We start from the raw sequence: 23473 nt of genomic DNA on the forward strand, positions 1-23473 counted from the left end.
GATAAAGGCAAATGCACTTTTATGTTCTTCGCTGGAGAGTGGAGAACATAAGGATACATCAGTGCCTCGGCGAGACAATGCGGAAACATACTGGTGCGTCAGTGACACTGAGAGGGGTAGCGCCCCAAGACTACAGAGTGGCATGTTGAATTATGTGAAAAATATTAGCTTAATAAATCAACATTCAGCTACATTCATTTTTGGGTTACCCTTAACATCTACCAAAACGACTTCTTCTTGGGCAAGTTGGTGCTCAGATTTCCAAGGTATACTTTGTGGCGCAAAATACAAGGAAATTTAAACATCTACGTATACCTAGGAGATTTAAACATCCCCGTTTTGGTTTTTCTTGACTTTGCACTATTGATAACAATTGATAAATGCATCACTCATGACACAGCCTCTCAATCCATTGCTACTGGAACGCATGTTACGCACATAAAAGATGACAAGGGAGGCTGGGGCAGCAGGCGATGTTTATTGGCGCAGACGCAGCGGTGGCTCGGGTGTGTCCTTTGCCGGCGGTTGGCCCAGCGTGTCCAATCCTCGGTGTGCAAGTGTCCGTAACACCGCCAGTGCAGCCTCGTCGTGGGATGCCTCCAGTGAGGAGCCTGCGCCGTGGCTCACTTGTGGTGGGCTCGTGTTCAGCGTCACCAGCGACAGGAAGTCTTGCTTGTTTCCCTTGGGAAAGTCTGTGAATTGCACCTGCACCCACGCACAGAGGTGGAGCTCAGCAAGCATTTCCTGGCAACACCAGTGGGATGAGCCACACAGAGTGCAGCAGATTTAAAGGGCAACTGCAATGAAATTTAACTTGGGCTGAATTGGCTGTGGGTTGTACACGTACTACTGAAGCAATAATGGCAGAGATGCAGGGATGGTAATCGGCGAATGTTTTTTATACATTTTAAGTAGCACTAAGCAGACGAAGGCACCTTGTAGTTAGCATAGGCGAAGCAAATCACAGAAATAGCCTCCAAGATCTTCAGTGATACTGCCTAACCTTGGAGGTATAGCCCAGGCACCACGCTTGTTCTCAATATTTAGGTACTGCACCATTTATAGCAAGTGGTATTGGTTGCTTTCTTACTTTACATTTTGGTATCTATAATTGGTCTTCTTTTTATGCGAAGCATATTACGAGGGCTCAACCCAGCTCCTCAGGCGCGGCGGTGACCATGAAATCACGTGACACCGTGACGTCACGACAGAGGAGAACCGGCGCTCCAACTCCCGCCGTCGCTCGCGGCGTCGCGCCCCGCATCGGACGCGGTGCGCGTCGAGCAACGCAGCGTTCGGCGCGACAACGAAATGTGCGCCTGAGCAAGCGCCGCACGCCTGAGCCGACGCCGACGACACCGGCTTTTCTGCGACACGAGCTCCTTAACGCTGTCGCGTTAAAATAAAGGCTAGTATGCTTCGCATCCTGGGCTTAACCTTAGCTAAGCCACAGCCATTTTTTTAATGCTTTTTGGTATGCATTCACTTTCAATGGTGCAGAGAGGCTGCTGTATATGCACACTATCTGAAATGAAGCTTCTTACGTGGTCCAAAATTTATTTGTAGTTGGCCCTTAAAGGGGACGCGACAATAAAATGGTCAATTTGGTCAAACTTTCTCATGTCTTTATTAATTTTTTTAATGTGGTCCTTATACATTCCCTTATTTCAGGGCAAAATATTAAGAAGAAATATGCAGCCGAAGTTGAGAATATTGTGGATTTTTGTGGATTAGTATAATGTTGGCATTCTTCCAGTTCTCTGGGACCCTTGAAGTCAATAGACAGTTCATATAAAGGGCTGCTAGTTTTTCGAGCATGATGTCTCATCCATCTTTGATTAAATTGACTGTTATTCCATTTTCACCTGCCGCCTTTCCTCGTTTCATGTATTGCAAGGCCCTTCTAACTTCGTTAGTTAAATAAGGAGCCTCTGTAACCTGTTTATTACTATGTACTTTGAATGGACGTATTGTGGCCGTTTTGGGTACTGTACAGGTCAGCATAGAATTCTTCCGCTGCTTTTACTATATCTTCGAGATTACTGATGATATTACCCTGTCAATCTTTCAGTGCATACATCTTGGTTTGTCCGATGTTTAGTTTCCTTCGCACTGTATTCAGGCTGTGTCCACTTTTTACGGCTTATTCAGTCTTTCTCACATTATAGTTTCGAATATCACTTATTAGCACCTTGTTGATCAGTTTTGACAGTTCCGCAAATTCTATCTGATCTCTTAAGTTGGACACTTTCATTCTTCTTCGTTTCTTTATTAGGTTCTTTGTTACTTGGGAGAGCTTACGGTACTACTGGCTGCCTTGGTGCCTTACCTCCCACTTCAATTGCTGCTTCTGAAGCCAGCCTAGTTACGGTTTCGTTCACTGCCTCTGTGTCATCTTCATCTCTCTGTTCTAAGGCTGCATATTTGTTTGCAAGTGCCAACCTGAATTGATCTGCTTTTACCCTTACTGCGTCTAGGTTGGCCCGTTTCTTTTTGACCAATTTTACCCTTTCTCTCTTCAAACTGAGGTGAATCCTAGCCCTCACTAACCTATGATCACTGCACTTTAGCCTACCTACTCCCCACATGAATACGGGAGACTCCGAAACCATGATGTTAGAACCATTGAGAAATACTATGTCGTGCCACCTGCCGCAATCAGCAAAACACGTACACAGCAGATCATTCAAGCATGATGTCAGGCGCGTAGGATAGTCTGGGCTGGAATTCTCTGACATAAGGTGGCCTGACAGACCGCAGGGTTAGCCGACTGAGCTAGCTTGGAGGCTCGGTTGCCATATTCAGAAGTTCGAATCCTCTCTTTTTGTTTTCCCCTGAAGGTGGGAAACTCGAACTCACCTCCCCCACTACATCTCCAGGCTTGGAGTGGCACCTGACACCGGCAAAAACACCGAGAGCAAATTATACTAATCCAGGTACTACCAAATCAGGCAGAACCACAAAGCTTCAACAAGACCCTCCCTCACCAGAACAGGCATTGGGCTTCCTGGTGCAGTATTCAGCCACTCCTTTCCAAATGACTCATTCAATTACCCAATGGCCCTCAGTTCCCAGCAGCTGTGGAGCATCTGACCAAAGCGGACAGGCCATCAATGGCAACTGACCCTTGTAACGTTCAACACCCGAACCCTATCGAGTGAAGCTAGCCTAGCAGGACTCTTTGAGGAACTATCAGGCATTGTTTGGGATATCATTGGTTTTAGTGAGGTTAGAAGAACTGGTGAAACTTATACAGTGATGACAAATGGCCACATTTTCTGCTACAGAGGACTACCAGATAAGAAGTAGTTCAAAGTAGGATTCCTAATCCATAAGGACATAGCGGGCAACATAGCGGGCAAACTTACGCTCCAACCTCCAGTCACGATGATGAAATAGAACAGCTGTATGAAGATCTTGAATTGGCAATGCCAAAAGTGCAAACTCAGTATACTGTAGTCATGGCCAACTTCAATGCAAAAGTGGAGAAAAAGCAGGCTGGTGAGCAAGCAATTGGCAACTGCGGCGTGGATTCCAGGAGCACTCGAGGAGAGATGTTGGTAGAATTCGCCGAAAGGAATAAGCTGCGAATAATGGACACCTTCTTCAGGAAGCACTGGAACAAAAAGTGGACTTGGAAAACCCGTAATGGTGAAACAAGAAATGAAATTGATTTCATACTTTCTGCCGATCCCAGCATAATGTGGGATGTAGAAAAATATGTAACCAGAACACGGCAAAGCAGCTACTGATGCCACAGCAACACAAATACCTGATGGATTTTATTTGCTTGACTGTTTAGCATTAGTTACAAGTTGAAATGCTTGTTAGACTGCTCCGGTTTATATGGCACGTAATGGCCGGTGAAAGTATTTTGCAATTTCAGTTCCGGTTCCATTTAACTGAATACACAAGAACAAGCTTTCCATTTACCTGAAGTTTCTTTACACTGCGATTTTGGGCAGCCAACCAAAATTGGTACAAGTCGTTCAGTTTATTTGGCATGTCGTTTAAGCGCGTTTTGTTTATCCAGAGTCCAGTGAATTTACACTTGCAATTCAAGGCCCATTTGCACTAGAGCAAGACATATCACACACGCATATCAAAAAGTGTCTTTTTACTCAAGCAGCAAGAAACTGCAAGAACAGAGCTGACCTGAAAGCCCAGAACCTCTGCGAGGTAGAGCAACTGTTGCTTGGGACGAACCGGAGCCGCCGCCACGGGAGCAGTCTGTCGGAGAGCTTCAGCCGTAGGGGACACACCTTACAAAACAAAAAGCATTAAATTACCACAATTTGTTATGCTACCATGAAATGCAGCATATTCTTAACACTGCAGCAAGCATGCTAAAGAAAAGACTCTGTGGTAAACATAAAAGAGAAAGGCATGAACTACTTCAGGCACTGGCACTGCCCATAATTCATAACTTCTTCTGTTCAGTATATACTCTCGAAGAATTCCACAGAAGGCTATGCCAAACCACAGGTGCACATAATGCAGTAGTGAGCTTTCCAATGAAGCAGACACTACACTGCAGCCAGTATGATCTTACTCGCTGCAGCATCAATGAAAAGCAAAGAATGAGAAAAGGACAGTCAAAGCAAGCACATGTGAAGGCTTATGCATGAAATAATGAGATTCAAATAGCACAATGGGCCATGGTGAGAGCAAGTTGCTCTAAAGAAGTACCACGCATCCCGTTTCTTGAGTGATTTCACACGAAAGCAACACCACCTTGTATCCAAAATTTTACTAAATTTCTACTTCTGCTTTCAACTAATTTTACTAAACTTGGCATTGCCAAGAACACCACTAACATATTCATCAGCAATGGAAGACAACTGCCTGTTGAAAAAATTAAAATCCAAAACCACTCCTGAGGGCAAGAGATTATGGCAGCATGGTCATCTAGAACAGAACACACATCCTCTGAAAGTTCCACATCACAGACTTTGTAAGTTTTATGATGCTGACCTTGAAGTGAATTTATGATTACACCATCAGAATAGTAATTAAATCAGCCCTGCAGAAAGAAGGAACCTTGTCAGCCAGAAAACAAGATGAAAGCTGCTCCATTTCGGTCTCTGAGTAACTCTCAGTGATGCGATTGGCCAAAATACATCGTCAGACAAGTTCTTTTAACCACACCACCAGCAGCAGTTACCTAAAGTGCACACCCATCATGCTTACCTTTGTCGAGCAGTTCTTTTGCTATCGCTGAGCTTGCCTGAAGGTCACCGGTTGATGCAAGGCGATTCCCCGTGCCGGTTCCGGCACCGCCACCGGCCACACCACAACCCACACCTGCTGGGCCCGCACCACCGGCCCCTTGGCTAGGCACGAGCAACAGGCCCGGCACAAGCTGGCGACCACCACGGGGGCTGAGGGGAGACATTATTCCACGGGCAGCAGCAGTGCTAGAAGCATTGGCAGAAGAAGGCAGCTGCTCCGTCCCATCCACTGTAGCCCCCGTCCCACCGCCGGCCTGGTTGGCAGCTGGTGGGCGCGAGTATCCCAGTCGCTGCAACATTGCTTCAGCTGCCAGTCGCTTGGCAGTCTTCTTGTTGGGACCCACGCCCTGAACAGAATCAATGCCACCGGAGCACACACATTTACAAGCACATCGCAGCTTTTTGGTCATGCTACTGTGGCCACAGCTCTCCTGCTAACTTACTACAGTTGAACTTCAATACAACGAATTTGCATCCAACACATACCTGCCACATACAGCTAAACCTCGATCTTGATATAAAGAAGTAAGTAAAACTGGCAATTTGCTTCGTTATATCTAAGTTTCGCTGTATCGAAATTCGACCTTTTACGCAAATAAGCACAGTCACCTATCAATTTTTCTTAGGCAGGAAGGCGCCGCAGAATTTTCCAAATTATCGGGCAATTGAAAAAGGCAAATTTGAATGAGAAAACAATTCATTTTGATGAATTTGGGATTCGGCGACGAATGATACGGTTTCATGGCACGAATTGAGCGAAGTCAGCCACGCTTTCGCATGCACTCCACCCCTACGGCTGATAGCACCGCCCACACTGGGAAGACGCTATCATGAAAAGCGCCAACAGCGGGAACGTCTGCCTCTCGCTCTAACAGGCCACCAAAACTCGAGATTACACAACCTCCAATGCTAAATGTGCTGGAAGAGAGCTTACATAATGCCACGCCATCTCGGCACGCCTACTCTTTGCACACATGGCAGATTACCTCTAAAGCAGAGCATGCGCTCAGCCGCACTTACATGTGTAGCCACAGCCGAGACGCATGCCAGAAATTGCAACGCGTGCCAACTCCACCCCCCACCCCCCCCCCCTCAATCTGCCCCTCGCATGCGCTTGATCGCGTTACCACAAGTTCGCTCCCCTCCCCCTCTTTCCCTTTGCTCACGCGGGAAGGTGGCACTCATGAAGCCACCATCTCCTTTGTCTCACCCTCACACACTTTCACCCACACCTAAAGCACAAAGTGCATGGGCATTCACTCCGTGCTGCCGGTGCTTTACGTGATGGCATCATCCCAATGCGGGTGACACTATCAGCCACAGGGGCAGAGTGGACACGAAAGCAGGGCTCGCTTCACTTCATACCGCCAATGTGAAGATATAGTTGGCATGGCATGAAACTATCTTTAGTTGCTGACTCTGAAATTCAACACAATGAATTTTTTTCTCATTCAAGTTTGCTTTTTCCAATTGCCGAATAATTCAGGAACCTTTGCGGCCCCTTCTGTGCAAGAAAAATCCATTGCCGACTACTTATTTTGGGACATAAAAGGCTGAATTGCAATACAGTGAAATTTCAATAGAACGAAGCAAATTGCCAATTTTACCGACTTCGTTATATCGAGGTTACTCTAACATTATATAGAAAACGTTAGTATTGGCATTAAAAACTAAATTCAACAAGCTGAATCGACTATATTTGAAAGCAGTACATCCACAGATGTGTTTTTGCTGATGACATGGACTCCAAAGGATAGGAGTGAGAAAACCTGTTTATGTGAAGTCAACTACACCTGGTACGCACACAGTTCGCAGAGACCTCAGATCTGTTAACACTACACGAGTCTGTGCCCGGCCGTACGTCCTTGCATTGAACCGACAGTCACCGACAGTAAGATTATGTGCCACATGTTCCATCCGCGGTAGGATGAAACGAGATGCTGCAGTGTGACAGTCTGATTCTTGAGTACACGCCAACTGTCACTAATAAACCATGCAGTGATGCATTTTTTCTCAGTGCAGATAGTAACACGTATTGAGCCATTATGCCTACTACCGTATTTACTCACATAATGATCACACTTTTATGTCAGAAAAATTGATGCAAAATCAGGGTTGCGATCATTATGCGAGTTAAACTTCCCGCGAAAAGAAAAAACAATTTTTTTTCATCCCGCGTTTGCTGCGGGATGTGGGTGCGGGACACCAAAACAAAAATGGCGGCCGCCGGAGCAAGCCGAAACGCCGAACACGATTTTTTTTCTTCTCGTGAGTACATTACGTGCATTGAAACAGTTTCTTCTGTATCACTGATGAATAATATCGTTAATATCAGCAAGTTTGCAGCAATAACATAGCCATGTCCACTTTGAGGGGACAAAAACAGATGGGCGCACTTAGCTGCCACTGACAGAAACGCATGGCCGGCGTGCTGCGGAAACTGCGGCATCTGTCTTCACTACTATCCTAACATGGCACATCTCCATTAAGGGTGGGCAAATATCTTAGCTGTGTTACACGCGTCGGCGTATGAATAGGGTACACTTTTAACGTATCAGTGTAAACGTGGCTACTATCATTGCCGCGCGCGATTTGTTGCACGCTCACGAGTGCAGATGAAAAGAATCGAAAGACACCTTTTTTGTTTTTGTTGACCACAACCATTATAAAGCCTACCCATAATAAAGGCAAGTTTGGTTGTACCTCTTTTTGTCACGGAAGTGCAAAAAGTGATGAATGTAATGAAATGAGGCATCTACTTAAGAATGTTTGGTGCGTGCAGACGAGTCGTTCGCGTAGCATTCGACAGATGGTAAGCGCGATCATTATTAGCTAGACTTGGCACACGACATATCGCTGCGGCAAGTTCGGGGTGCGATCATTACACGGGAAATTTAAAAAATCGAATTTTGACGACAAAATTCAGGGGTGCGATCATTACGCGAGTGTGATCATTATGCGAGTAAATACAGTACTGTTCTCGATTGCGCGTGCATCACGCATTTTCTTGTTTACATGGGATCTGGCGGCTGGAAAACGTATCAGACGATCGCAATTTGGCGATGTACTGAACGTTAGTGCCGCAAAATCGTGTTTTCCAGGAATGCATGAAGCGGTAAAAAATTAGCGTAACTCTATTGGGTCATTTTTTGTGTTCTCGATTGCGAACATTGGCACCGGGAAAACATATGTAATGGGAATGTATCAACGAGATTTTACTGTGTAAGAATACAACTAGCTGGTCATACCTGGGCAGTGAGGTTTCCCAGCTTACACTGAAGAACAAACTCGCGCTGTCGAGGGTCCCCCCTTTCAGACACCAGTACGTAGGTGGGCTCCATTTCCTTCTTTGCCTGCTGGATCTGGATCAGCCGGGATATGGGGTTCACCTGCACGAAGATAACAGCAAGGTCAGTCCGCAAGTGCAGCAACAGTTTTGAGAATGACTTTCACACACACCTGCTAGAAAGCTTTATGCCATCACAAGGTTCGCTGGGACTGACAACCAATTTTCATGACACCCATTTTTTTTAGTGCAGTGGAAACCTTACCATAAGCCAGACTGTTTAATCATGAAGTGGTAACAGAGAAAACACTGTGGAACAGTATTTATTAGAATTTCTCTATGTGCAGGGAGGATGCGGGCGTTCACTGGACGCACGCTGAAAGCAGTGATAGGCAAGTGCAATAGTGATTATACGCCAGCATTAGTGGGAGGCAGATGACATGTGTAGCCGTAGCTGTGAGAAAGTATTAGAGTCAAACATGGATATATCGAACACGGATATGTGGAATTAGTGCGTAAATCGAACACTTTCTATATCATCTGGAAAATTGCATGCATATTTAACTTTTTATTTAGAACTGGGTCGGACGTAAAATGATTAATATCGAACTCCGCCACCCCAGACCACGTGCGCTCTGTTGACAGGCATCGAGCTTTCCAGCAACACCTTCAAGATAGCAGTGGCGCGATGGGCGTTCCCGAATGCTATGCACCATAGCTGCACACATCGATCGCGCCGAGAGCCCCATTTGAATGTAGCGGCGCGCACACGTGGTGTCTTGGCTAGTTCGACAACATCAACGACGCATAGCATTTGCCACACTGATTCCTCCTCGGTGCTGCACTCTGCGCCTGCCGTGCCTCGCGAGGACTGGCGGTTTACATCCACAAAGACGTATGACTGTACGCATTCACTGGGCTCACAGGGCTCACAGACGCCTTGGCAGATGCCACTTAATACTTTGTTATTGACAGTGTTTCAAAATGCTTTGATTGACGGACATGGAGATCGCAGCTATAGTAACAGACAAACAAAGACGGTGCCGGGGTTAATCCCACAAGCGCTGATGTTGCCCCGCTCCCGATTTCAACTGGGGCTGTAGCTGCTTCGGCTCTTTTACGCCACTACTGCAGCGCAATATGTAGGACACCGGCCTATCGTTTATGGATCGTTTAGGCTATGTTGAGGACTCGGTGTTTAAGCACGCGGCTGTCAATGAGGAGAACACTGCTGCAGTACTTTCAGTCAAATAAATACTTTGTGTGAAGCTTCACGTGAGTATTTACTGTGCCATGATTGGGGCTTAATCGGGGATCGTTGTCCGGAATACGCTTTCGGTTGCACTCCGAACAACGATCCCCGATCACGCGCCCTTGTATCATTGATTGATTTCCAGAAGTTTTTGATGCATTTTTTACGTGATTTTATATATTGAATTCTGGCTATATCGAACTATTTCGCAAGCACCGTGCTGTTCGATATATCGAGGTACGCATGTCTTTTGTTTATCAAGCCGGTGTTCCTTCAATTGATGTTTTCCGAAGTGTTAAATTATTTCTATAATATTAGCTGCGTGCTTTCGTGGTTGCTTGTCAAACTACTTCGGTCAGTAGCCAGTCTAGAGTTTTTAGCCAAGCCAAGTTCTAAAAAGCGAAACAACACTTTTACGGCATGTTGACGTAGCCAATGCGTGTGCTAATATTGTAGTGCTGGCACCCATTTACAGCAATAGTCTATGGCATATTGTATTCCACTGGGGCACTGCACAAATCTGGGTAATTTACTTGCATACTCACAAGTGTACAACAGCATGTGTGCCACCATCCATTATGGAATGCGCGTGCCACATTGTTAATGCATTCTTTCTTTGTAATATGCTAGAATAAAGCTCAAGTGCCTAATAATATTCAAATTGCAATTTAAGGCAATGAGTAGGCTGCACTTATGTACAGCAATCACATATACAGTACCATCCTGATAGCTTTCAGGTGTAATATGTCACCATGCACCGGGCAATTAAAAACGAAGAGTACAGTCCTGCCTCACTACTCACTAAGCAACGGAGCCAATGGGTGTTTCTTCCAGTCGTCAACGACACTCTCGTTCGCGCTGCCGCTCTCGCCACAGACGTCTACGAAGGTTATCACAAGACCAACCTGGTATGTCCTTATTGCAAACAAAACCTGCAGCAACTGCCAGAGGAGGTCAACCCAGCGGGCCTCAGTCTACCTTCCTCCTCCGCGACATTTTGCCTCATTTCTCCTTCCCCACTTTGCTCAACGTCACCCAGACTTCCTCTAGGTTGCATTGCTTTGCCGTGTGCTTAGCACACTCCTTTGTACTTACACTAACTTGAGAAATTTTCCCAGCAGCACAAAGGCACAGAAGGATATTTGAGGTCGCTAGGTGTGATGACATAATTTGCGGCTGCTCGCCCATTTGCACAGAGGCGCGAAGAGTCCATCACGGACTCGACGAAACTAAGTAGGAGTACTGCTAGAAGACAGTTTTCTATTAGGTTCAGCTAAATAAATGCTTTTTATGTCATTTTCCCCTGCTGTAAGTCTACATTTACCATGTTGAAGTAAGATATCTGGATGCACCTGGTCATGTTGCCAATCATTTTTTTGATAAGGCGAACTTCTGCTAAGACGAACAAATTTTCGTGGTCCCTTCGAGGTCATCTTAAAGGGAGTCAGTCTACTGTAGTGTATGCACTCAAACCTCATTTTAGCAAAGCTCAAAGGGGCGCCAAAATTACATAGTTACATTCATTATTACTGTTTATTGCAATATATGCCCAACGGGCTGCACAATTGTAAACATGGAAATAAAAAGATGGCTTTGCAGCCCGGGGAACCGCTACACAGCCACGCACTCGATGAAATTTGAATAAAAAAACAAAATAATCTTTGGCGTGTGCAACACGCGACTTAGCACATGACGCGACAGCCTTTAGATAGCTGCCGTACGTTCCATTGTGATGGGTCTTGCGTGATTGCGCAGCACGTGACATACAACACGGCGCTCCACTGTGTGATCGAGAAGACAGGTGAACTTCACTGCATTGGTTTGGCTCGGCCGGCTTGTGGCCTTCGAGATTGCACCAATGCCAGTGCGATCTCTGAGGCCACACCCAACTGCCAGCCTGTACGGCAAAAAGTAAATGCCTGGCCTAGACGTGACCGCCAAGATTGCACCCGGGGGCCTCTAAGGCCACGCCCAGCAGGGACTGCCTGCGCGGCGCGCCGTAGAGGAGGAGAGAAGTGAACGTACTAATTTTCGCACCAATACGCGTACACGCAGCATGGCGCAACTAGTGCATGACACTCGGGCTTACACTGGAGAGAACTTGGAAGTAACACCCCGCTGCGCCTGCCTGCATGGAGTAACGTGTGGTAGTGAATGCACAACACGACCCAGCCAGGCACGTATAAGGGGGAGAGGTCAGTGGAGAAGTGAGATAGTTAGCTCATGCTTATGCGCAGACATGCAGCTATGCATGGTGATGAAAAAGACCAGTGTTGCTAGATTACCTATTTGATACGGGAACGCGGGAGTTTTTAACTGGCATAGAGAATTACTGCTGAACCCCGCAGAAAGCAATACAACTGGTGCGCAACAGTCTGATATTTTTTGGTTTCGGAGACAAATCCACATTTTTGTATTCATTGGCAGGACAATTTCACTTCTTTAAAACGAGGTTTTTAAATACATGGACTTCTATAATGATTTCAAGGGGAATTCTATTTATACTTTGTTATATCCTGTTTCGTTATAACGAGGTTCGAGTGTATGACAATCAGCAGCTGCGGCACCGTGATTTTCTTTTCTTTAAGCAAGCTGTTGCACTTGCCTGAATCACCAGCTTCACGTCTCCCTTTCAACTCTCCAAAACATGAGTCGATTGTGCAGACAACCTACCTCACTGACACCTGTCACAGTCTACTCACGTTTTGGATGGGAAGCAGGATAAAGACGTGTGGGACTGGTGATGCGGGGAAAGCACGCAGCGTGCATGGTGGCTCGTATAAATATGTTTCTTTTTTTCTTTTCCAGGATATTGCACAAGGGGGATATTGCCCCCTTTTGTGTACGTTCTATGGCGGGTGTAAGGTAGAACTTCATTACAATACGTTTTGATTGTATTAATAAATTACGTTTCTGCAACACCAAAACAGCCACTTTCAGTTTAAGAGAAGGCTTTGAAAACAACAAGATGCAACAAAAGAAGGACATGGGTGGTTCCGCCACCCTAAAGTGCCCAAAGCAACTCAGTTGTGGCATTATGAATTTTGATAGCATGTACTCAGACTTGATAAATTTACTAATTGGCAAAGGAGGACTACATTGCATTCTAAAGAAACCAAGTACTCAACTTGGTAGTTTTTGAGTACTCTCACTCTGCCAAAATGGCCTGAAAATGAGAAAACAGCTTAAACTTCATGACATACTGAAACCTCAACAACTCTGAAGGATTGGTGGTGCAAAATTCAAGGAAGTTTGGCCTTCATATTATCCTGTAATAAACCTTTTCATGACAAATTAATTAAAATATGGTTTTAAATGTAAAGGTATTTAACGGGTCTTAATTAATGCGGCCTGTGTTCACCGGTTCCTGAACCTCCCTAGCATTAATACACAGTGCACCAGTTTTTTGGGGGGGGTTCAAGGTAATGAAGAAATGCACACCTAAAAAAAAGAAGGTCCCCGATTTTTGTGATAAAAAAAATTTGCTGCCATTCCCTTGAGAAATGAGAAATTTATTAATGCTTATACTGTCCATTGTGATCACATCTCTATGTTGCTGCTGATGGACAACAACATATCCTCCATGCTGATTATGCGCATTTCCTTAACAACTTGAACGGCAAGCCGGAAATGAACGGCAAGCCATGCGTTGGCCAACCATTTCACTAGTCCATTCGGTGATGCATGCACTTCTCCGGAACACTAAAAGTAGAAGACATGGGTCTATCACCCACTGCATTTATAATAATATTTCTTTTCAATAAGGCTTGGCAGGAAAGTGACACACAGTCTCCAATTTACACAAAAATGTGTTCTGTTGCAACAGCAATAGCAGTGATGTTGACTCTAATGGTAGGCTGTTGTCAATGCAGCAATCAGGATTTTGTTTTTCATTTGGCTGTAATGTGGGGGAAGCCTTTCCTTTAAACCCATTTACTTGGAAATAACCGTGCACCCGGCACAGTAGCTCAGTGCCTATGCCGTGCTGCTGAGCATGTGGCCACAGGCTGAATTCCCACCAGTAGCATCTGTATTCCGATGGGGGTGGAATGCAAGAACGCCCGTGCACCTACATTTAGGTGCACGTTAGAGAACATCAGATGGCCAAAATTAATGTAGAGCCCTCTACTACGGTGTCCCTCATGACCCACTGCGCCGTCTTGGGATGTTAAACCACACACTTATTAGAAGTGGGTGTCTATGTACACAGCAAGTTTCCCTTGCTAAAAATATTTTCTGTCTCCTAACCTGTTGACACCTTGCACATAACACTAGCTGCGAGATGATCTAGCTCCATTCTTGCAAATGCAGTGGCTGAAAACCGAGAGCCGGCGACCTGATCAAAGGGACTCGCCTCGCACGGTGGTGCTGCAGCCTGCTGGTCACGCACCAGGTTGCGGGCTCGCTTCTTGGGGGGCGCCCTGCGCTTCTGCAGCAGCACGCTGCCGGGGATGGTCGAAGTAACGGCCGATCCTGGGGGCGGCTCAATAGGCGGCAGCTTGCGCAGCTGCTCCAGCACTCCCTGGGCGGCCTCCTTCTTGGAGGCCTTCTTGCCATTGCCTTCCCCTTCAGCACTTATCTCACCCACTGTGCAGCGTGTCCGGAATGTGCGCATGTGAGGCGGGCCGCTCTCCTGCACCACCTGCAGTTGTACATTAGAGACGCATGCTTGCTCAAGACATGCGGTCCAGGACCTGATGCCACTGGTGCCTATGGAAGGGGCACAATACGTGGTTACTCTTAAACATAAAAATTCCAGCTCTACATTACTGGTACATTCCATAGCTTTACACTCATTGGTATCGTCTGCAAAGTATCAATAGCCAAATGTAGGTGAGAACGCACTTCAATTTTCAAGTTCATATGAGTGACAGATCACAAAGCGCAGCACCTATTGATGTAGTAGTCACCAGCGCAGGTTATGTTATGTTATGTCTCGAGTTTTTGGCAATTGATTTTGGTGACAAGCAACATCATTCGCTTGCTTCATCGAACAGAAGAACTTTCAGCACTGTTTGCATCGGGGGGTCCTTCAGTGACAGCACGCAAAGCGTACGTGCAGACTTCTTACCATTTAAAAATTACAAGGTTGCCAGTGCCATTGCCAATAGCAGCAAAGCTGGTGGCGTGGTTTACTTTCTTTTTGTATGACTTTTTTTTGTCTAACCCACTCCTGCAGTAGCCCCATAAAGGGGTTGCAGTATGTATGAATAAACAACCTGTGACAATTTGTCTACAACACATTTTTTTTTGGGCTGCATTGGTGTAATTGTCAAAGGGAATTATCATAAAACTACAGTATGTTCTATAGTAAGTCCAGTAGTCCCTCAGTAATGACATGGGATGGGCAAGGAAAGCATGACCCATTAATATTAGCTGCTCTAGTTTCTCAAGTTACCTGGAAGACGACCGACAGCCCACGCTTGAGGGCCAGTTCATGCACCAGGCTGACAGGAGACTTGAGCTCATCACTGGCTTCATCTGCATCTGCAGCTGCACCTGGTGTAGGCTGTGGGGGTGTTGGCCGCAAGGGCAGGTTCCTCAACTGGGCCAGGGCCTGCTGTGCCGCCGCATGGCGCGCTGCCTGCTCTGTGGGGCCCTCGCCATGGAAACGACGCGGCCCCACATCTAGCGTCGCACAGTAGCCACCCGGTGCAGCATTCATGTGCCGGTAGTGTGGCGAGTAAAGGCCTGCATTGTGCAAGCAGTATGATGAGACCAGTTGATTTTCGAACCCTTCGGACATATCTAAACAAGAAGCAGAAAGCATTGGAGGATGATAGTCAAAATCAAGCAATAGCTTTTTGGTAGAATCACTGAGATATGCTGCTTGGGACACTTGTTGGTTATCTCTACTGATTACTGCCGAGGCGTGTGGGTGCTGTCCCCTTGCACTCTTCACGATCAGCCCGTTTTACAAATCACATAAAAACATTTGCAAGGATGGGTATTGTGCACTAGCATTGGAATCAGCCCACCACGTCACCACTTTTGATTACTGTCTTTAGGACCGGCTCAGTTTACTTGGCCAGGCATTTACTCAGAAAGGCAACTTCCATGTAAAGTGGGGAAAAACCAGAAGAAAGCTTTGCATTAAAAAGCAATTGCAGTCAACGACCGAATTTCTGGATGCCCAATGATTTGGACGTCATCGCAGCTCTGCCCCCTACCCGACAGAGCCTATGTATAAGAACGTCAGAAATTTTGAATGCTGAAACCCATCACCATTCATTTTCCAGACTTCTTCCCGTGACCACAGATCCGAAACAGCATTAATCAAAGCCATCACCATCCCTATTCTAATCATCCCATAGCCTCAAATCAGTACTCTTATGTACATACCAATCCGCTGACAGCCGCAGTCACCACCAAAGCAACAAATGCTTCAATGTTCACTACCACACTTCCTGCTGTTCGGTGCTGTGTTTTTTATTGAAAGAATTCATGCATGCGAACGAGAACTGTAGCTGCCCACCACAGCAGCTTCCTTACCCGTGTCACATGAAAATGCCGACACACACTCAGTTTCCTATTCCAGAACCAGCAAATGTCATGTGTCACATTCACAGCTATCGCCGCCAGCCCTATTGTAATAAGCATCTTCCCCTATCTGTGTCACAGTGCTCATGATTTAGTGCCATTAGAAGCCCGCTGAACGCTTTTAATAGACGATAATCCAAATGCACCTCCATTTCCTACTGCAGGTGGCATAAGGTGAGTGTGATGTTTCGCTCTAGTGGCATCATATTCTTGCAAAGCCCACCAGCTCTATTTCATTTCGGAAACGCTATACAAACGAAAAACAAGCCGCTCTTGGCCTCACCAGCTTGACGCACGTCGATGTTTCGTGTGCAACGATTTGCGGCAATTGAGCATGTCAAAACTTACCGTTAAAATGCCCCACCCAAAGATGCTGACCCAGGTTGAATACGAGGAGCGCAAAGAAAAAAATCGGGCGTTAACTGTACACTTTACATTGGTGTCCAGCAACAAGAGTCGCACAAAATCAGAGGCTTGAAGCACTCAGCCAGCACTCGCAAAACACTGATAAGGTGAGCAATTGCCAAGAACACGTGAGCAGGACGCAAGGCTAAAATCCTAACTAAATAGACTAAATATCCTAACCTTATTGTGCATGTACAGCGGTTTATCGTGGCCATGGTTATGTACCGCAAGCCACACGCCCAGCTATTCGAGCTTCATTGCGGCATAACAGTACACGACACTCAACCAAGCTGCAGTGTGTGGTTTACAAGTGTGCAGGACTCAGCAGCATGTTTAATGTACAGTGTAAGGCCACAGTAGTTGGTTTTATGCCATCAGGTTAAACCCTTCTCTGCCTGAAATTACCAGTATATTTTCAATCGGAGCTAAAATGGTTCTTAACACCATTTTTAAGAAACCTTTATGTCGTTATACGACACTGATTGAACTTCTACCAGAAATTCAAAGAAAATTAGAATTACTTCATTATAATTCATTTGGTTGCAATTAGGTTTGGATGTATGTACAGTTGCATTCAATATAAGCTGCAACACAGTGCCCATGGTCGAAGCGGCTCCAAGGCTGCACGGCAATGCCGAAATACAAAAAATTGGAGGCCTAAACACCATTCCAATTACCGGTCAGGAAACCCCTTTTTCGTTGTGACTGTATGTATTTCTTGACAGCTTCAAGACTTACTCCCGTATTCAGAAATGCATCTTCATTTGAAGCCCATGCTTGACTTGATTTAAATTACTCCTGTCATGAACGCACAGAAAGAAACGCAATGAGCGTCTTGGGCGCGTTCACACCAGGCGTCATTTATTTCAAGTCAAGCATGAGCTTCAAGTTTCATTACTGAATACGGGGGTTAGTGCAGAAGGCATTTCCAGCATTTCCTGCCCTCATGAAAGAGGTAATGCAGGTTTCATGCAGGAGGTGCCAAGCTAGCTCTGCAGCAGCCCTAATATTCCCAGGAAAGCTTTCCTAAAGGGCCTTAAAATTCGACTGCTCTGCACATCCACTCGCTTACCCCTTCGACACTTTCTCAGAGACCTGCACACACTCCTCTGTACAAGTATGTATTCTCCCTTGAACAAGAGAAGTTGGCTTTTCTGCAATGCTCTATTACCTAGTAGCTGGGCCCACTAATTTTTGAAAAACAAAGTGGAAACTTCTTTTTTGTCACATCTTCATTCCAAACAAGACCAAAAATTACAAACACAAGGTAAAAAAGTTGCCTGATAAGCATAAAAGGTCTTGTATTCACTCTCAGGACAAACTCATGCTCTCTCTCTGTCAAGGCAGATTTTTTATACTGTTGTCAAACAATTTTATGGGTAGAGAACATAGTACGCTGATGTCAAAGTATGGAATGATGTTCCTACAAGGTTTAAACAAAACCTACACAATTAAAATTTATCTCGGACCAATGGCATCATAACAGCATCTAAATTCTTTATACAGTAAAACCTCATTAAACCACACCCCCTTAAACAGTAGTTTCATTTTAAAAGTATTAAAGTGAAATCCTCGACTCAGCAACCATTCAACATAATATGTTTTGTATCCGGATAAACTGTACCAGCTTATTGCGTACGGATCGGTTAACATGTAGTGTTTCCACTCTTCGTCGCGCAATCATGGCGGTGCATCATCCCCATCAGGTGGCCCCGCAGGACAACAAGCCTCAGAGCTCAGAACAATGGCCTCCAAGCGCCCTGTGTGTTTGCACGTGAGGCCACATCAACATCATTTCGGCGCCATGCCAGAGAGTGTTCTGGCGCCGTGCAAGGTAGGACTCGCGTCATGCTGGAGCTCGGATAAAAACCACCAAGTACTCAGCATAGAAGAAAAATTGGACATTGTTCGTGCTATCGAACGTGGCATGAGGAAGTCGGCGCTTGTATGCGACGTGACTACAGTTGACTAAGGTGTGTGGCATTTAGAATGCAAACAAGTTGCTCGGCAGCACTGCTGCGACCATGAAGAGATGTTGGCTACGAGGTTCGACTTTTGCCATTGTTGCCTGTTGCAGAAGTGTCGCCTAACAACAGTGATGAGGACGACACAGAAGTCGACAGCACGGACGATTCAGGCACGACAGTGGCAGAAGATGCGCGTTACATCAGCCTCATGAATGCAATCGTCACGATGAGAACAGAAACCCACAATGATGAAAAAGGTGCCCCGCGACTTCTGCAAGGCTACCGCACCCATGCATGGAGAATTTGCAACGCCAACGAGCAATCCGCTATGCGAGTGTTTGCTGAGAAGAGGGGGCTGACTGAAAAGCTGGCCTGCAGCTTCAGTAAGTTTGAGGTCGCTGTCGTCGCTGCTAGGCTGCCGAGGCATCAAACAGATATAACATTTTTGTCACACGAAGTGAATAAATACTGCATGTTTCTGCCCTTTCATAGCACTATCTCTGATTCCGTTTTTGACAGGTAAGTGGGCGATCTTATGCTATTTCGGTTAAGCAGTACTACCGTTTAGTACGTACTTTTTGCGAGCTCAGGCCGACTACGGTTGAATGAGGTTTCACTATGCGCTTCTTGCAGATGTGCTTTGCATATTTTTTATCTTGGATCTGCATAGTACCCCCAGAAACATGTACACACATACTTATATAGAAGTGTTTATCATTATAAAAATGTGTTGCATACATTTTGAAGGTGTTGCTAGGATATGTCAATAGAAACTGAGTGTTTCGTTTGATATCTATTCTTCACAAGTTTTGGAAAGTGCCTGGTATTAAATGCTACATTTGCCGATTTTTTTTTAATTCATGTTTTGCCTACTTTGATAATGCCGACTGCACTGTTTTGAATTGCTGTTTTCACATTCTATGTTTCAAATTGGATCCATAATTAGCCTGCATTCAAACATGTATACACAAGCACCAATAAATTCATTATATTCATGTTGCTCATGACTGTACATGCAGTGGGAAAACCTTATACAACAGCATGGACAAGTGCTGTCAGTTTTAGAGGTTCATGCTGCACAAGAAGCAGGAGCTGTCATCGTTAGTCATTGCCATATTAGTCATCGTTCTGAAAAGAGGCCAGACATACACAACTTCTCCAACACCTTTACTCAATCGAGAGAAGCTGGCTTCGCACATCATAACTTTTTCCTCAGTGAATCATTTTAGTAGCGCTCTTTTTGGGGGACTATGAATGCTGTGCTAACACAAGACGTGCAAGCAGCGGCAAACTTAAAGTCCCTGCTTCAACATATATGGTGATTTACCATTTGACTTACCCTTTAAAATAAAGCTTTCGACAAACTTCAACGTAATATGCAAGCACTACTTAGTCTCCAACCAAGCATTGTTTTGACCTGTTTACTCAATTTTTGTCATAAAATTTGTGCACTTACTTTACTTGAGTTGCATTATGTGGTTGTTCGTTGTACAAATAACTGTTTACTAATTAGTTTTACGTATAGCTATAGTTTGTATTTCTTACTAGTAGTGCCTAGTGCAGTATAGCCAGTCATCACTTGTATTTAACTGGTCACTAGCCATGTAGGCTGGTGGCTCAAATATCTCTTAACTCTTCGTAATTGTGTAATGTTTTCTTCGACCGATTGACAGAAAGTGGACTTACAGGGGCCTCGTGGTGAGTGGCACATGCCCTGGAAGTTGAGCGGAGGCATGTAAGCCCTGCGGGGTAGTTCTACCACACGGTATGTGGCCAGCTCGCCCCTCTTCATGGCTAGCGCATTCAGCTCCACCGTGGGTGTCAGGGGCCCCTGAGCACGCTGTGGGGCCCGTGACACCGGCCGTGCCAGGGATGTCTCATCCAGGGCCCGTTGCGCTGCTGCATGCTGCGCCCGCTTGATGCTCGATCCCGTTGCCTGGTACTCCTCCTGGTGTTTAAGCAGAACCACATGGTCTGAGGCTAGTAGCGATGACACTGCCAAACATGCGAGTTAGGTTAACTGACATTTGCCCCACACACACGCGACTAAAGCAAGTGCTTTAGCAGAAATAGTGGGGCAAACAAGGAAAGCCTCAACCTAGAGCCAAATTTCCAACTTGGGGACTTATTTTCTATCTTGTAGAAATGTTGGCTCTGGGCAGAGGCTTCCCTTGTTTGCCTGCCATTCATTTCAAGTTTCCATCCACTTGTGACACTCCATCCTATTTAGATTCCAGTTGATTACTTAGTCACTTAAAAAGCTAGCACTAGACTATGCCTTCATCCTGATGAACCCAGGAAACAACAAAGCGACTGGAGACAATTGCCAGCTCATAACACCTCCACAAAACATTGCCGCACAGCAAAACACACATGCCAATGAAGATACTCGTCACTCTGTCGCACCTACTCCATGCAGTGGAGCGAAATATCCTCCTCCAATCACCCTCCACATGAAGCCGACTGGATGGGCGAGCCCTCCTCCTCCTCCTTTATGAGAAAACACAGCCAGCTCTTGTTATTGACAGGGTAACATGAGCGATACCCTTAGCTGCACTGCCTGGAATTAGTGAGACAGAGTATAAAAGCAGAGGCCCACAACAAGATGTAGCCTACAAACAAATACTTCAACTAAATAGGAAGCTAGCCAAGCAAGGCCCAGGCAGAATTCCAAACAACATGTGAAAACTGGCTTGTGAAAAGCTTAAATTAAATACTACAAAAAGGACAGCACATCACAGGTGGGCTATGAACTACTTCTCAACAAACCAAACCACCTTCAGCTGCTCTCTCAGTTTCCATTTTTGTAGGTCTTCCACTGGCACTCGTGTGAATTTTGTGACATTCTGCTTGTGCCCAAACGCACACCAGTGGCATTTCACTAACGTTCCTAAGTCAATTCACAAAACAAGCGGTTCACTAGAACATAGACTGAGGTACATCACCTTCTTATTATCTAGCTAAATGTACTCGCCATTTTGGCAACACAAAAGGACCAACAACCCTACGTTACATGTTTGAAAAGAACGCCACACTTTTTCAATACCTGAACTTCAATTTAGCCCAACACTGCCTCCCAACGATCAAGCAGACAGTAAGCCTGCGTAACACAGACAACAAAGCTTAATAGTTTGAATGTCAGGTATGTATATCAGAGCCTACTCATCTTAAACTATAATTTAAAGAGGGAAAATGCAAATACAGACGTGTTTTTGAAGACTAGTCATATTAGGCACAATAATGCTTACAGCCAATAATAGCTAGCAAATTATTCCTGAATGCATGTTACAAGAGTTTAATAGAACAAGAACCTGGACATAGGACTATAATCACTGAGTTACTGGCATTCGACATCATACGAGTGCCTCTAATTGTCCTTCCTTCTTTGAATAAAGAGGCTCAAGTAGAAGAGACGTCAAGAGTCATGAGTCAACTCACACCTGACTCAGCTGTTAAAAAAGCTTCATTGGGCTAGTATGTTATCTATTTCGTGTGTTACATAGCGCTGTCTGCAAGACACCCAGCTCAAAATACCTACTCTGTGTAAGCTACCTCATTAATTTTCTACAGAGGGACTCGTCATGTAAATAACTGGAAGGCAATACTGTTCGAAAGAGTCTGGGCCAAATTAATTCTGCATGTGCATATATTTTCGATTGGCACCACTGAAAGTATCCATCAAGACATTTCGTTTTTTGGTCTAAATTCTATTCATGACACGACTATGGAACTGAACAACCTGTCTCGCACATAACCTTTCTCTTTCAACACTAAATTCCACGATTTCTAGAGCAAAAAAAGAAAAAGGAGTTGGTTAATCAGTCTCTCTTAAAAGCAATACACATTTCCAAGGCTTTGGAATGTCTAGGAAATGCAGATGTAGGCCACCCTTTCACGTCACGTGCAATGCGTGACGTTTGGCGTAACTTCAAGTTACACCTGCGCAGCATTCTTGAAACCGTGCCAAGCTAACGCGAGCACGCGCGAATAACGGAAGCGGTTCCACGCAGGGTCCGCGAGTGCTCACGTGGCCCGCGAGGCGCAGCACTACGGTGAAGCTTTTCTTGTGCGGCGGCCCCGATTCGTCGACGAGCCTGTACTGGAGTCCGACTTTGTTGAAGCGGGCCAGCTCGTTGACCAGGCACATGGGCGTCTTCTTCTCTTTATTGTTTGCCACGGCCGTAGTGGGCTGCTCCCCGTTGCAGGAAGGCGGCGACGAGCCTTCCTGCTCCGCTGGAGCGCACTCGCCGCTCGGACCCGAGCTCAGCATGCTGCGGCCACTGCGTGTGAAAAGTGCGGCGCCGCGTCAAGTCACGCATTTTTGCGAGCCGCGCCCGCGCACGCACGCGCGGCTTTACACGCGCGCTCTCATCTTCGCCACCTTTCGACAGCGCGTCCTTGCGCGAGCATGCAGCGCGTGCGAACGAGGCACGACTCGTGTGGCACGGCCGCCTCCCCGGAGGCAGGCATCCCGCGCTCGGGGGTGATGAGACACGCTCGTTACTCACGATCAAAGCAGCAACTGGGACACTGCAGTCCAGGCGGTGAATGCCATTTTAAGCCCCGATTTAGTCGGAGCTCAAAAACAGACCACTAAACGTTGGCAAACAGTGAAGAAAATTTTGGTGCGCCGCCGGCGACTCAGCCCTACACGCTGCTCATTACGGTAGTTGGCCGCAGAGCCGCAGCCGTCCCCCTGACGGCTCGAGCTGGCTCGAGCTCTCAAAATTTCAGGCTTAAATAATCGCTTGTGATGCCAGCGCTCAATTCTGCCTGGTAGGAGAGTGTCGCA

General features: G+C 45.9%; 1 protein-coding gene across 1 annotated transcript; it reads right to left on the bottom strand.

Moving 5' to 3' along the window:
• Nucleotides 1-459: 459 nt before the first annotated feature.
• On the bottom strand, nt 460-23353 carry stau (double-stranded RNA-binding protein Staufen). The gene is made up of 9 exons (XM_065437612.2): nt 23190-23353; nt 22709-22961; nt 20368-20629; nt 15168-15460; nt 14124-14411; nt 8480-8620; nt 5191-5578; nt 4156-4262; nt 460-705 (listed from the first exon to the last, which is right to left on the bottom strand). The coding sequence occupies exons 2-9, from the start codon at nt 22949-22951 to the stop codon at nt 478-480; spliced, it is 1950 nt and encodes a 649-aa protein (XP_065293684.1). The 5' UTR covers nt 22952-22961; nt 23190-23353; the 3' UTR covers nt 460-477.
• Nucleotides 23354-23473: the final 120 nt, after the last annotated feature.

The sequence above is a fragment of the Dermacentor albipictus genome, chromosome 5 (assembly GCF_038994185.2).
Source record: "Dermacentor albipictus isolate Rhodes 1998 colony chromosome 5, USDA_Dalb.pri_finalv2, whole genome shotgun sequence".
Lineage (NCBI taxonomy): Eukaryota > Metazoa > Arthropoda > Arachnida > Ixodida > Ixodidae > Dermacentor > Dermacentor albipictus.

What these genes read in the sequence shown, in the direction of transcription:
- stau (XM_065437612.2), bottom strand. Translation starts at nt 22,951, where the DNA reads ATGCTGAGCTCGGGTCCGAGCGGCGAGTGCGCTCCAGCGGAGCAGGAA. An exon ending in CTGCAGCACCACCGTGCGAG is followed by an intron (nt 8,621 to 14,123) that starts GCGAGTCCCTTT and finishes ATCTTCGTGCAG; the next exon opens with GTGAACCCCATATCCCGGCT. An exon ending in AAAAGAACTGCTCGACAAAG is followed by an intron (nt 4,263 to 5,190) that starts GTAAGCATGATG and finishes TTGTTTTGTAAG; the next exon opens with GTGTGTCCCCTACGGCTGAA.